Source organism: Solanum tuberosum, unplaced genomic scaffold (genome assembly GCF_000226075.1).
Source record: "Solanum tuberosum cultivar DM 1-3 516 R44 unplaced genomic scaffold, SolTub_3.0 scf00062, whole genome shotgun sequence".
Lineage (NCBI taxonomy): Eukaryota > Viridiplantae > Streptophyta > Magnoliopsida > Solanales > Solanaceae > Solanum > Solanum tuberosum.
This window is the reverse complement of record NW_006238987.1, coordinates 2,097,108-2,112,455: the sequence shown is the minus strand read 5'-3', so window position 1 is coordinate 2,112,455 and position 15,348 is coordinate 2,097,108. Positions and strand designations below refer to the sequence as shown.

Here is a 15,348-nt window from a genome sequence, read left to right as displayed (position 1 = left end):
GAGAGAGAGAGAGAGAGAGAGAGAGAGAGAGAGAGAGAGAGAGAGAGAGAGAGAGAGAGAGAGAGAGAGAGAGAGAGAGAGAGAGAGAGAGAGAGAGAGAGAGAGAGAGAGAGAGAGAGAGAGAGAGAGAGAGAGAGAGAGAGAGAGAGAGAGAGAGAGAGAGAGAGAGAGAGAGAGAGAGAGAGAGAGAGAGAGAGAGAGAGAGAGAGAGAGAGAGAGAGAGAGAGAGAGAGAGAGAGAGAGAGAGAGAGAGAGAGAGAGAGAGAGAGAGAGAGAGAGAGAGAGAGAGAGAGAGAGAGAGAGAGAGAGAGAGAGAGAGAGAGAGAGAGAGAGAGAGAGAGAGAGAGAGAGAGAGAGAGAGAGAGAGAGAGAGAGAGAGAGAGAGAGAGAGAGAGAGAGAGAGAGAGAGAGAGAGAGAGAGAGAGAGAGAGAGAGAGAGAGAGAGAGAGAGAGAGAGAGAGAGAGAGAGAGAGAGAGAGAGAGAGAGAGAGAGAGAGAGAGAGAGAGAGAGAGAGAGAGAGAGAGAGAGAGAGAGAGAGAGAGAGAGAGAGAGAGAGAGAGAGAGAGAGAGAGAGAGAGAGAGAGAGAGAGAGAGAGAGAGAGAGAGAGAGAGAGAGAGAGAGAGAGAGAGAGAGAGAGAGAGAGAGAGAGAGAGAGAGAGAGAGAGAGAGAGAGAGAGAGAGAGAGAGAGAGAGAGAGAGAGAGAGAGAGAGAGAGAGAGAGAGAGAGAGAGAGAGAGAGAGAGAGAGAGAGAGAGAGAGAGAGAGAGAGAGAGAGAGAGAGAGAGAGAGAGAGAGAGAGAGAGGCAAATTAGGCAAAAGCGAGAAGAAGAAACGTAGTGGACTGAAAAGTTTGAGAATAGTCGTAAACATACAGGAAACTACTGTGTACATACTTGGATCCGGAAAAAGTACACACCCGAACCGAACCCGTATTGGTTCGTTGTCTGATGCGGAGTGGTGAGGGGCTAAATGGACCATGTGGCGTATATGGACAGAGAAAAGACTGACACAGAAAAAGAGAGATGAGGAATTGGGGTATAGGGGTTCCGACAAAAAAAGCCAATTTTAATCACACGCGTCACCCAAAGTCCAAAGTACCCGACTCGACTGAATCTGGTTCCACTCCTCTCTTTTTTCAAATTTGGGTTTTTTTAGATGAGATATAATATGTGTGATAATTTACATGTTCAACGTGTAATATGTCAAGTAAGATATATATGTCCATTTATTTAATTTAAGTGAGTATAATAGTTGATTTATTTATTACTATGCTTTTTTTTCTTTTCAAAAAAACTATTTGCCTCCTAATGCCTTTTTAGCACACTTCTTTTGCTACAAATGGGTCGATTGGAACTTTTACTATATTATCAATATTTTTGTTAAAGAATGACAAAAGTCTCACATCGGTGATTAATGAGATGGGTGGACTCTTTACAAGGCTTGGACAATCCTCCTCCCTTTGAACTAGCTTTTGGGGTGTGAGTTAGGCCTAAAACCTAATTTAACATGGTATTAGAGCAAGGCCCGTCTCACCCGATGTTGGGATCCCCAAAATCAAAATTGTCCACGCACCAGATGCTAGCGTGAGGTGTGGTGTTAGAGAATGACAAAAGTCCCACATCGGTAGTTAATGAGATGGGTGGACTCCTTATAAGGCTTGGGCACAATCCTCCTCCCGTTGAGCTAACTTTTGGGGATGTAAGTTAGGTCTAAGACCTAATTTAACAATTTTACTTAATTAGTTTTAATGTATGTATCTGTTTTATTTTTATTTTCATTTTTAGTTTAGTTAATTCTAATAATAATGTTTTTTTTATAATTTTTTAATTTTAATTTTTTCACATAGCATTTTGATTAATTTAGTTTTGATTCTTTTTAAGTTTTTTGAATTTAGATTCACATTATATCTATTCGTTTTTTGGATTTTTTGAATGTATGATAATTGAATTTGTATAGTTCAGGAAAAAACTCCTCATTGATTTCCAGAATTGTAAATAATCTGATCCATCAACAATAAATATATTTAATATCACAGACAAAATAAAATTCTCTTATTACTCATCTTTCATATAATCAACAAATCAAATAGCTCCTGCAGAATTTCCACGTTAAAGGTTACAAAAAAAAAATAGAAAATAAACTATGCTCTAATTTATTTTTTTGTCACGTGGTAGCTCTTTTTTCTTCTTCTTCTTTTATTGGGGTGTCAGTGAGAAAGCATGTTTGTTAATGCTTAGCGGTACCTTAAGGTTTATATTTATTTATTATATAAAATAATAAAAAAAAATATTAAAAAGAAATAGTTCAGAAGATAAAATAAAAAAACAGAACAATAAAGGAAGTGTCGAGCAAAAATTTGGATCACAATATACAATTGTTCCTTGGTTTCAATTTATTACTAACAAATTTTGAATCAATCAACAAGGTTGACATCTATAAAAAAAAATCGGAGTGTTTCGCCTCAAATAGAATTTTAAATAGAAAAAAATTGAAATAATCAGATTCCGATATAATATCGCACCTCGAACGAAAACTAAAAAAACAACAAGATTGACATCCAAATATTCTTTTGTCTTTGTGCTTTTTTGTCTTGTAAACTCTATTTGATGCTATGTATTTTTATTTTTATTTTTGAGCTAGCTAGAAAATTTCACTTTAAAATAAAGTTATTGCTGTGAAAGATGGATGTACGTATTTCAAAGATTTGAATTTACAATCTTTAATTAGTTACTATTATAAGTTATAACCTTGAGTGATATTTACGCTATCTAACTTTAAAGTCTAAGTTGTACTTATAACCTTTAGTGATATTTACGCTATCTAACTTTAAAGTCTAAGTTGTACTTATAACCTTTAGTGATATTTACGCTATCTAACTTTAAAGTCTAAGTTGTACTTATAACCTTTAGTGATATTTACGCTATCTAACTTTAAAGTCTAAGTTGTACTTATAACCTTTAGTGATATTTACGCTATCTAACTTTAAAGTCTAAGTTGTACTTATAACCTTTAGTGATATTTACGCTATCTAACTTTAAAGTCTAAGTTGTACTTATAACCTTTAGTGATATTTACGCTATCTAACTTTAAAGTCTAAGTTGTACTTATAACCTTTAGTGATATTTACGCTATCTAACTTTAAAGTCTAAGTTGTACTTATAACCTTTAGTGATATTTACGCTATCTAACTTTAAAGTCTAAGTTGTACTTATAACCTTTAGTGATATTTACGCTATCTAACTTTAAAGTCTAAGTTGTACTTATAACCTTTAGTGATATTTACGCTATCTAACTTTAAAGTCTAAGTTGTGTTAGTAGAGAGGATATATTGTTTTTATTTGAAGAAAGTTTATGCATTGATGAATTTACATAATTTCTAAAGTATGACCTTTTCTGTACATCTTTTTTTGTCTATATATATTAAAAATAGATGTTAATTTTTATTTGTACAGTTTTAAAAAAATATAAGAAATAATTTATCACACTCTTAATTTACCTTTATTATCAAGTAAAGTTATTTCCCCAATGCATTATTTAAAACATTAAAATTATTATATTCAAAAAGTGATATAATAATTATCATTTTATGTATTGCTTTTTAAAGATCAGATATGTCAAGTCAATAGTGAACAAGTAAAGATGGAGAAAGGAAGTACTCTATTTAATATCGTCTCCAACTTTCAAACATTCAATTCATCATAATTAAAGTATATGAAGGTTAAACGGTTAAAATAATTAAATTTAAAATTAGGTTCGGACATTTGATTACCTAATTTATTATGAATACAGTTTTTCCTAATTAAATTATTTACTGAAATTTTTAATGTTAGTAAAAAAATAATTAAATTCTTTAATGATTTAAACACCCAACTAGGGGAAGGATGGAGACCACGTTAGTCATAGGGCTGGGCATAAAAATAAAATGTTTCATATCTACTCTTCTATGTCCCAATGTCAAAAATTAAATTTATTTTTATATATTATGAATTTATGCCAAAAAAAAAAGTAGTTTAGCAAATAGAAAATCTTGGTAATAGTATATTTTATTTACTTTGTAGTGTTGTGGTAGGTGACCAAAGTGGTTAATAGGTTGGTTTTAACAACTAATGGGGGTGAAGAGTAAACACTAGGTAGATGTTTGATCATAAACGTTGTAATGTAAAATTTCAAAATGGTAATAGTAATGGTTGGTAGATGATATAAAATATGGAACTGTTGTTATAAAAATTAAATCAGAATTTTAGGATAAATATTGAAATTAAAAGTAACTCCAACCGTTAAAGAGAGTTGAAAAACAAGTTATAAGCTATTTTTTAAATTTGAAATACAACTTCAAGTAAAATTTAAAATTTTCCTAATCAAATACTTATTTTCAAATAAAGTAAAAAATTATTCTAAGAAAATCATTTATAATTTTTATGGCCAAACGAAAATATCTGAAGCAGGAAACCATCACATGAAAGTATAAATTGAATACTCAAATGTATAAACAAATAAAATTAAAAATAGCAAAAAAAATTAAAAATTATACCTCATAATAGTGAAATAATATCAAAGGTTAAGACAAGAGAGTAACACAAAGTCAACAAGTTTGCATTACATTTTTTATGATTATATTATTTATTTTTCCAGGAAGAAAACATTATTGTACTTTGATATATCTCAAAAATGGAGGATGAGAAAAGACAGGAAGATATGATGATGGATCAAACAAAATATATGTAGTAAGAATTAAACAAAGTCATGTGACCATAATTTCTTGTCATGTTCATGAAAAAGACATTAATGCCAATCATCACTTTATCTCAGTATATATATATATATATATATACTCCAAATATGCATGTAACATAACATGGCTCTGATGAGAGTGATCCTTTCGAACTCATATCGATATTTACGTCAAATTATATTAATTTATGAGGATTAGATGAATTAATCAGATACAATATCTATTAATAGTAGAATTTAGTGAGAAAAATATATGTATATATTCAGATTCATTTAGTTTTTCATGCGTTTTACTTTTTTATATTCAGATCGAGTAATATAATTTACCTTTGCGTTCGGATAGAAAGTAGAAGGAGGGGGAACCCACCACGTGTTTGTCATATGCTAATAAGTATTTAAGGAACATGATGATGATGATGGTAAAAATTAATTATCAATTAGAGAAAAGTAGGAATCTGATAGATTATAAAATAAAGTTTTGACAAAAGGTGATAAGCTTTTTATTTTAAAGAGATTTTTTTTTTTAGAGAAGTACTGTATGATGCTGGGCATCATGTATGTTTCCCAATTACCAATTTTGCCTCATTGGATTACTTTTTTCAAAATACACTTTAGCCTATGTGAATTTCACTTGATATATTTTTATTGACGAATTTCACCTTCTTTGAAAAAAAAGTTTCTATTTTGGGATTTATATTTCTACTACACTTGGAACAGTCTACTTTGGAAAAGGAAAAGGAAAAAAGTACAAACATGTTGATCTTTTTAATTCACTTTCACTTTAATTTTTCATTTTCTCCAACGGTTGGAAATGTGAGAGAAGATTGAAAAAATTATTGCATGTTACAACTTATAATCTACAAAATAGAAAGAGTGGAAGTATAACTTTTCATATTTGAGTTTTTAACCAATAATTATAAAATGATATTCTTGAATACATGACATGTACCAAAATATCCATATAGTTATTATTTATTGATGATAATTAGTAGTAGTATATATTCTCACTTCATTAAATACTTAAATAGTCAATACAAATAAATATTCACAATGAAACTAGAGTCTGAATTTGTTAAATCAAATCCCGCGAATTGCTTATACGAAGTCAAAAATGCTTTTACTTATAATTTTATTTTCCTTTTGTATTCACCATTTTTATTTTATATTATTTTAACTCGGAAATATTTCGATTATTACCTCTAGCTGGAATGGCACCATAATTTGGCATCCGCGTGAGGTCTGGACCATAATTTTACAGAGCTTATAATTAGATGTCACCCAAAGTGAAAACCAAGCAATTGTTGCAAAGGCCCTTTAAATAATAGCCCATTGGTGGAGCCCAATTATATTAACTCTAACATACCAAAACTCCCATGTTCATGATTTGACATCATTTTATCAAATCATTATCCAACCAATGCTCATGTGGTCCTATTGCCATTACTTAACTAATATTACCACCTCTCATTTAATCACATCCTATATAAACTTGTGACGATCATGACAGAGGGCAGACTGATGAATATGGATCAAAGATAAGCTTATGATAGAGGGGTATATATGATATCTTTAAGCAAATTCATAAGAGTTCTACAAGACATAACACAAATCCACATGACACACACTTTTGGACTCGATGAATGTTGTAGCCCACGGGACATATCTGTGAGGCTTGTTGGGGGCCAAAGTGGACAATACACACCATGAGTTTGGGTCGTGACAAAATTACTCATTAGTTGGTGATTGACCTTCTGGGATTCATATCTTCTCAATATCTACTGTAAGAAATGCTACATGTTTCTTCCCTATATATATATATATATTTGGATTTTCTTGGGCAATGACAATGGAGTTTCGCTAATATAGCACGCGATAAGGCAGCTTGGAAAATGCATCATCTTCTTTACTGAGTTCCCTTGGAACTAACTATTATGTATCTATCAGCAAGGTACAGAATACACTCACTACTCTACGATGGAAGGGCAAAAATGATGAGTTTTGACAGCTAAGAACTATATACATTGACGCCGAGGATGAGAGTGGAGAGACAATACTCAGAGAATTTATTTTCAGGGCCTCCAGAAATTGAACGAATGAAGGACGTTTAGCCATTGCTTATTTTCTTGAAGCACTTGCTGCAGCCCTTGAATAGAGTCTGTTCATAACTTTGTGAGTCTTCTGCACACTGCTATGGATCGAGATCAATAGCTCATCGCGTTCAGCTACTTTAGAGTATATGAGACTTTCTTGTTTGTTGTGAATCCACTGTCAAAATTCTTGTACCTCATTTCTTTTCTGTATAGTATACCGTGTGAAATGGGAGCACCATACAATCAGTTTCCATTTTTCCTCACTGAAAAAGGAAAAAAAAGGAAAAGCTCAGTTGGGTGGTTGGTGACTACAATTGTATGGAGTAGCAACCCACAAAATACGTAAATGAACTAGACGAGAAGACCAGCAACGATATATTAACAACTGATTAGCAATTGTTTAAATGCATGTGTGGGAGGAGTCAATTTGTTATCTTCTCTTGTCAACTTCCAAACAATTGCTAAAACATAGAACGACCGTAGCAAAAAAATTAATTACAGGTCACTTACCTAAATTTATAAATTCAGAGGCCTAATGTATTGTACACATTGGTGTGATAAAAAGGGCCTTTCAAAGTAGTGAAACATTTTACCTCTTTGGAACCATGATCGTCGAACAGCTTGGCGGATCTGGCGCTCATGTTTCTCCAGGAGTTCTTCAACTCTATGTGATTGAGATAGCAAAGGTCCTGAGAATTCAACTTTGTCCATTTGATCCTGAACCTGTTAAAGGTACGATTCTAAAAGATCAATTTAAGTTCAACGATTAAATATGCAACTCCATTTTATGAGTTTGCAATTGGCTATACACTTCTCTGAATGTTTCAGTAACAAGCATGGAGGCTTAATTATTCTAAAGCATAGTCACCAATTTCATCATTTGAAAAAATAACAGGACAGAAAATGAATCAAACACAGAAGTTGTAAGCCGAAAATCCCTAAATTCATCAACTATCATGTTTTTAGTGACTGCTCCATTTAGAATAATCTCATCCCTTCATTTTAAGCAGGTTTTAACAATGTGAATAGAAAATGTGTAATTATTATATTTGAATCCTGAGAAAAGTGTTTGACTAACCACGTTGATCCTCTTGAAAGCTGTCTCCTCTTTCAGATAGAGAGCCAGTGACAGTTCTTGAGAGTGATAGCCATCAGAAGCATCAAACGAATCTGTCTGTTCTAATTGGCTCCAATGTCGTTGCATTGCATGTTTGGTGGATTCATAGGTGTCACGGCCCTTAGAATTGGTGCGACTTCCATTTGTAGCTTCATAGTTCTCTTGTTTTTTTAGCTCCATGTTATTTTTAGTATGAAGTGCACCTGAAGGTTCAAACTTTAGGCTTCTTGAACTTGATTTACTCCTTGATCTCATTGACGAATCATCAACCCGTCTTTTCGCCCATGCAAAACCACTTGATCCTGAAACTTGAAGAGGGCCTGAAAAGGGGAAATCACCTTGAGATGCATTCTTAATGTGGGAAGCCTCTCCCCTCAAATCAACGGATGGCTTAGGTCGCTCAAGACCTATAATAATGTCTCCTTCTTTTAGAGTACCCAGACTACTACCATTACTTTTAGGAACACCTTGATTTTGGACGGGTAACTTCTGCAGAGAAAAAAATCATTTAGCTTTCTCTGTCCATAATATGCAAAATGAAGAAAAAATGCACCTAAACTTTTTATAGGAAATAAGGAAAAAAAGAATACCTCTTCAGGTGCCAGTTTATTTGTCGCATTCTGTTTTCTGATTGACTTTCTGGTTGTCTCAGGTCCACGGGCTCTTCCACTAGGCTTCTTCCTGAAAATTCTCATACAATTAAATCAAAACTTAGCAAGATCTATGCAAAAGCTAGAAAATGTAGCAAATGCAAGAGCTAGTGTCAACACTTAAGAGCAAGATAGGGAACTTAAATATTACTATCATTTTGTGGAAGTAATCATTCTATCAAAACCAGTTTCGCCATTTTAATCAAACAAGTTTATACTCTGTTTCAAGTTATCATGGTTTTAAGAGCATTGACTTGATTTTAGTATAATCATACCCTTACAGCAAAATGACGGATGGAAAGCACGATTCATCCTTGTCCTTTTGTGTAGGGTTGGTTTTGGGGGAGAGGGTGCAGAGGGGCATTGGGCAGGGTATTTCCCTTTTGTCAACCATTGTGATTTTCCCTTAAAAGTAAAATTATAACCAGAAAAATATTACAAAAAATTCTCCTGGCAGAATATTATCAAGTTCTCACCTTTTTGCTTCTTCACAGTATTTGGCATCAATCTCTTTGCTTGGTGGATACTTTGGCAGGCTTAAAGGATCACAGGCGTGAGGCCTTGTCTTGAAGTACTAAAGATAGAATCCGAAAGTTGGGAATTAGAGATTTTAAAATTTATGTACTTGTAAGATAAAGAAAAAGAATTAGTTTTACATGAGAGGGAGGATACATTCATTTACTATTAGCAAAAACTAATGCACATAAATAACTTATCAGGAAAAAACAAATAAGGCACATAAATAGTAAGATAACAAAAGAAATAAAGTATAAACTAACAATTTTAAGTTTTAGAGAAGAGAACATGAGAAACATGTAAAAAAAAAAAGAGTTGGATGAAGAGAACATGAGAAAGATTTCAAAATGCACTTGAACAACTTGAACAGTGAAAAAGCGAAGAACAAACAATAAAACAACATTTCCAGGTTTTAAAAAAATGAAAATCAAGACACATTGATAAGAAAGGGAAATTGTCATTACCATATCAAAAAAGGAAAAAAAAAGAGAAGAAATTAAAATAATACCTCAGATGCAAGGGCAGAAGAAGCAGTTCCACGTTTCGGTGGCTCCACTGAAAGAAGAGTCTCTATGAGTGAGACTGAACTTTTGGTTAGATCTTTAAATGTGTCCCACAGACAGCTCTCATAAGGATGTTGCGGTTTAAATAGAGTTGCATGAGGAAGTTTAGATTTCTTCCAGTAATCATCTGGTGGGGATCCACAGAGCTTAAAAATTTTATGCAGCTGTTCAACCTGTAGCACAAAAGAGCGATTGTTCAGCTATTAATCATGCAGCAAAAAACTAAGAAGTATTCAGGTTAATTGGCCAGCAATAAATCAGTTCACCAAGAAAGACTAAACGTGAAAAGTTTGAGCTAGATAGGCACATTGCATTACTAAGGAAAGAGGAGGATGGAACAGAATGAGCGGTAAAGTTTTTATGGGGTACAGTTTCTGCAGAAGTATGTTATTGATCTTCTATTCAATAAAAGTTGCTACGAGAAAAGGTAATTTGAGCAAACAATTATTCTAATAACAATTGCAAGCTTGTTTAACAAGATTGATGATTTTGACCACTTAAGTGTGCTAAGAGATCTAAACATTGAAGGAGGTACCTCAGTTCTCCCCTGAAGAATAGGTTTACCAGTAAGAAGTTCACCAAACACGCATCCGACACTCCAAAGATCCACAGAGGCTCCATACTCTGTGGAGCCCAACAGAAGCTCTGGAGGACGATACCATAAAGTGACAACTCGGCTGGTTAGTGGTTGCTTCCTTCCAAGGTTACAGAAGTTCGCCAATCCAAAATCTGCCACCTTTAAAATTCCGTCATTATTTACCAGAAGATTTGCACCTTTGATGTCCCGATGCATTACGCCTCGAGAATGACAATGCTCGATTCCAGACAACAACTGCTTCATGTAGCATTTAATCTGTAAAATGAGCCAGCTCATCTTTAGCCCAACAATAATAGTAAGAGCTCACTGGGTGGAAGAGAAGGTAAAGTTTACTAATAACATTTCCAAAACAAAACGAATGAAATTTTTTTGTCATATTTTTTTTCGTGAACCATTCATTGAAAAGATTCAGTTGATAAAGCTGTAAGGTAATGTTATGAAAAGTTGGCAAACCTGTGATTCGCTGAACTCAACTTCTGGACAAGACAGGAGTCCTGAAATATCATGCTCCATATACTCGAACACAAGATACATGCTACAAGACAATCTGGAGGTAATTAGACCCTCTAATTTGATGATATTGGGGTGATCAAGCCTGCGGAGGATCATAATTTCTCGTGCCATAAATCTAACACTTTCTGGCTCGAAGTTATCAAACCGCACCTTCTTCAGGGCAACTGTCCTTCCACTTTCTAAATCACGTGCTTTGAATACGCTGCTGTATGTACCCTGACCTATCTGTTAGAGCAGTGAAATGGTATAGGAAAAACATTCCTTAGTTAGAAAACCTAAAGTCACAGAATGATAATAAAAATTGTTAGTAAGTCTACCAAGTAGGAAGAAGAAGCATATTGACCCTAGTCAGCTGATGAGCAGCAAACATGAATTGGTGCATAGCAAATAAAAGTGCAGTTCTATTTTTTCTCCATGAGTTTTAAGGTGTTTCCATCATTTAAATATTTCTTTATGTTAATAAAACAGTTGTAAGAAGTTTCATATTTCAGGACAGCAACATTCTTCTCTTGATACCAAAACTTCACCAAATAGGTACTAGTAAAGAAAATCTCAATTTTTTACAACTGGTAAAATTCACCTCTCAGCTGCTATGGAACAGTGATCCAAGTTAAATATATTACTTTCAACAGCTGAAATATCAATGCAACAGTGCTCATGATTTTTTAAAGAGAATTAATGACTTAGAGACCTAGTTGCCTGTTGCGGAAGCATGTATTTTGGAATCTGGATGAGTTTACAAAACGAGCCAACCAAACTGACTCACTATAATCCAAACATTAGTCCGTGAATAGGGTGGAAAAAAGCAAGTTAGCAACTCAACCTTTATTAATTCACCGGCTTTAAGTTGAATTGAAAGAACTATATGAAAAGGGTAGACTTTTATCATTAAGCTAGCAGCAAACACTACTACCACCCGATTCCTTTTCCATTTTGGTACAATGCTTTCAACTAACAAGCAAAAGAACCCCAAGAAAGAACAAATCTTTCATCTCATCTTATTAATTCTAGTTTTCTGTCTGTCTCTCCACCCCCACCCCCACCACCCGAAAGCCCTATTCCGGGAAAGAAGAAAAACTAAGAGATATGCTGCATCAATTGATAAGAAAAGAGAGATAGATGACTTAATAAATTAAATAAGAGAATTAAGCCGGAAAAACAGACTTCACATTAATTTATTTCGCTTTACGTACTTAATTTTTGTTATGCTTTAAGGTAGGAGTAAGACTACACGTACACACAACCTCCCCCAGGGGGATTACATTTGGGTATGTTGTTATTGTAAATTTCTTATGACAAAGAGGACAAACACTAGTCTGGTCTTGAATCTAACATTGCTAAGAAAAGTACCCTGCCATATGAGACGTTAACCTGATATATCACAATCAAATGAGAAAGTACTTTTGAGACATCCCTAAGCTACAGCAGTATCACAGGACAAAATTAAGTAAAAGACAACTACTAATAAGGACACAACTTCTGCACTAACAGAGATTTTTACACATAGCTAGCCCTTGTGTTTTGACCATAGATTTTGAAAATTTATCAAAAAATATCTGTTTGACAAGTTCCCAAAAAAATGGTCTGTTCCCCACACAAAACTTCAATTTTTTTTAAAAGTAAAATGCATAAACACAACTTCAAATTTTCAAGTTTCAACTTCAAAATCTATGGCAAAACGGAGCATCAAATTATGATTTTGGCAACAAACCTTTTCCAATTTCTCGAAAGACTCAGCTCTGAGAGGCACCCATCCTTGAATGGCTTCCCCTGCAACAGCACTAAGCCAAGCAGGCCAACCAGCAGCCACTTGTTCTCCTTCCACATATTTCTGCAAATTCCCCAACCTAAAACTCACTGACTCACTACCACACCCATTCGAACTCGCCCTACCTGACTCATCCAACTCGCTCTCCGCACCACTCAGACCCGAATCCCCCCTCTTCTTCACCTTCTTCAAATCAAAATCCAACCCAAACCCACCACTCCCAACCCGACCCCTACCCGACCCGACATCTTCCCCATCTCTAACGAGAATCCCCGAATGATCAAATGCAGGAGTCACCGACACAGTTTGCTTGGACGCCACACAACCCATGGCAGATAAAAATGTCAGTAACGACGACCCAGAACCACCATTAGAGACACTTTCACCGGAAACAAAGACTAGCCCAGATGAAATTCGACTAAATCTTGACGTGGGTCAAGTTCAATTCTCAAGCAACCATGCCAATCCCAAATATATTTATACGATCAAGAAAACTCTGTTTAAAGTCACTTCCTTTTCTCTCTCAAAACTTTTAGTTGCGGCAATTGCGGAAAGTGGGCAAGAAGGAAACCTACAAGGTTTATTAATGGGGTTAGCACTTGGGCTTAGCAATAGCAGCAATGGAATGAAGCGCAATCAACGGAGAGAAAAGGAAGTTGCTGCACTTTTTACACTGACGTTCTGCTGCCTTTGTTTATAGGCTGTGTTGTGTGTTTCTTCTCATTTGTCTTTTTTTTTTGTGGGAATTTTTTTTTATTTATGAGAGTAATAAAAAATGGGCAGTCTTTGAGAGCAACAAGTCTTTATTGACTTTTATGAGCACAAATTTAAAATTTTCTATTCTTGTTTGTTCTAGTAGGTTTTTTTATTTAGTAAAAAACAACATTCGAGTATTTAGACAAAATCAATACAATTCGACTAAATCAGAAAAAAAAAAGAAGAGAAGTATTCAAAATATTTCTCTGATATGAATTGTTAGTTTCATCTTCAAACTATTTAAAGTTTGAAAAATATCCTTCTACTTGATTAATTGAACTCAAATACACGTCTGATCTGTCACATGATATAGCAAGTGGTCTCAAACACTAATAAAAGTATAGAACTGTTAATAAAAAATCGAAAAAAGTGATAAATAATTAGGGGTGTATTTCCTCGTGCGGTAAGATCAGATGTGTATTTAAGTTTAACAAGTTAAATAAATAAATATTTTTAAGGTTATTAAATAGTTCAAAAATAAAACTAATACTTCACATCAAATTTAGAATTTGATGTGTTTTCAATAGTCTAGTCCTAAAAAAAAACTCTATATGACATATATATATATGTATTGAGTTTGGTGTGTACACAACAAAATATATGAAGTGGTTATTTTTGGATAGTACTATATGGTATGGGCAAGTGTAGAGAGTGACCAAAAAAAAAACAAGTCCTAAAAAGAGAGTGAATTTGCCAATAATGTAACGCGTGGAATATAATGTGTGGGTAGGAAACATGTTGGTTGAGTTGGTGTTGACTAAATACCACTGTGTTTATTAGTATTAATTAAATTTGATTATAAATGTATTGGTTTGGTTCAATTTTTATGTAACAGTTGTGGTCTTAATGGAGAGGGCCATCTTCTAGTTAATTATATTTAGAGCAATAATAATAATATATATAGTTAAATTTTACGTCCTCCATCTATCTTTTATTGTCATATTACATTTTTCGAAAGTTAATTTGACTAATTTTTAAAGTATAATTAGATTACATTAATTTTATATTTTAAACAAAAAATTTAGATATTCTAAAATTATACGAAAAGTATTATAAATTGTAATTTTTTGCATATCAATATGATGAAAAAATACATCGTAAAATGTTAATCAAAGTTCTTATCATTTGAGTCTAAAAAAGAAAATCATGACAATTAAAAGTGAACGAAGATAGTACAAGTGAAGTCTGAAAAGAATAATGCATGTAGACTTTATTTCTGTCTAATACAAATAGAGTAGTTGTTTTTGATACTTTCTTCGGCAAATAGTAGTTGATCATCTTACTAAAAGTAGTTGTCTATCTTACTAAATAAAAAAAACATTAACTAAATTTTCCTATAATACCTTGCAATTAGTTTTTTTTTAAAGTGTTCATGTTTATTTGTAAAAATTTCAAAAAGCTTTGTAAGGATTGAATTAGTAAAATTCTTCTTCTTATTTATAATTTCTTAATATACGTGTAAAAAGAAAAGTGATCAATTATTATGGATTAAAAGGAGTAAATTATATGGATTTATATTATACTTATAATAATTTTAAAATTAGAAATTAGAAAGATGAAGTGGGAGAAGGAAGAGGACAATTGTGTGAATAAAGAAAGAAAAAGAAAAGGGAAAGTGAATTGAATGATGTAAAGAGGGGGAACAATGAGAGATGCTTTTTTCTATTAATGCCTATTAGCTGTTTCACTGTTTTCTTTCTTTACTTTTTCCACTTAAATTTTATTAAGGCTAATTACTCCTTTTATGGTGTATAGGATACCAATAAAAAATGAAAAATATACTCAATACTATAAATAAATAAAAAAGTACTAACTTTTTCAGATAAGACCTATACCACTTTTCTGTAAATTTTTGATTTATTAAACTATCATTAAATTCGGTTTGAATGACAGTCTTAAAAATAGCTAGTATTTACTTAATTATGTGAACTTAAATACACTATCGATCTTGCGATATGAGTGAAATACACACCTAAATTATTACTAAGTTTAAGAGTGTTTTTAACATTTTTTTTTCAGCATTCTATTAAGAGTATCATTCTCT

The 15,348-nt window shown here is 33.2% G+C and overlaps 1 protein-coding gene across 2 annotated transcripts; it reads right to left on the bottom strand.

Annotated features, from left to right (window-relative positions):
• Positions 1–6,608: 6,608 nt before the first annotated feature.
• On the bottom strand, positions 6,609–13,298 carry LOC102605724 (probable serine/threonine-protein kinase At1g54610). Of its 2 annotated transcripts, none has more exons than XM_006345110.2 (9): positions 12,492–13,298; positions 10,721–11,005; positions 10,205–10,522; positions 9,615–9,842; positions 9,067–9,164; positions 8,531–8,621; positions 7,902–8,429; positions 7,417–7,546; positions 6,609–7,086 (listed from the first exon to the last, which is right to left on the bottom strand). In XM_006345110.2, exons 1-9 carry the CDS (start codon positions 12,876–12,878, stop codon positions 7,067–7,069), a joined length of 2,085 nt encoding a protein of 694 aa, XP_006345172.1. In that variant the 5' UTR covers positions 12,879–13,298; the 3' UTR covers positions 6,609–7,066. The 2 variants fall into 2 exon arrangements, with proteins under 2 accessions (XP_006345172.1, XP_006345173.1); XM_006345111.2 differs by having other exon boundaries at positions 7,902–8,426.
• Positions 13,299–15,348: the final 2,050 nt, after the last annotated feature.

Bases quoted from the DNA above. Each gene is read 5' to 3' on its own strand.
- LOC102605724 (XM_006345110.2), bottom strand. From the start codon at position 12,878: ATGGGTTGTGTGGCGTCCAAGCAAACTGTGTCGGTGACTCCTGCATTT. The intron at 8,430-8,530 runs GTATTCTTTTTT...TTTTCTCTGCAG, and splicing joins ATAAACTGGCACCTGAAGAG to AAGTTACCCGTCCAAAATCA. The intron at 7,547-7,901 runs GTTAGTCAAACA...TACCTTTAACAG, and splicing joins CTTTCAAGAGGATCAACGTG to GTTCAGGATCAAATGGACAA.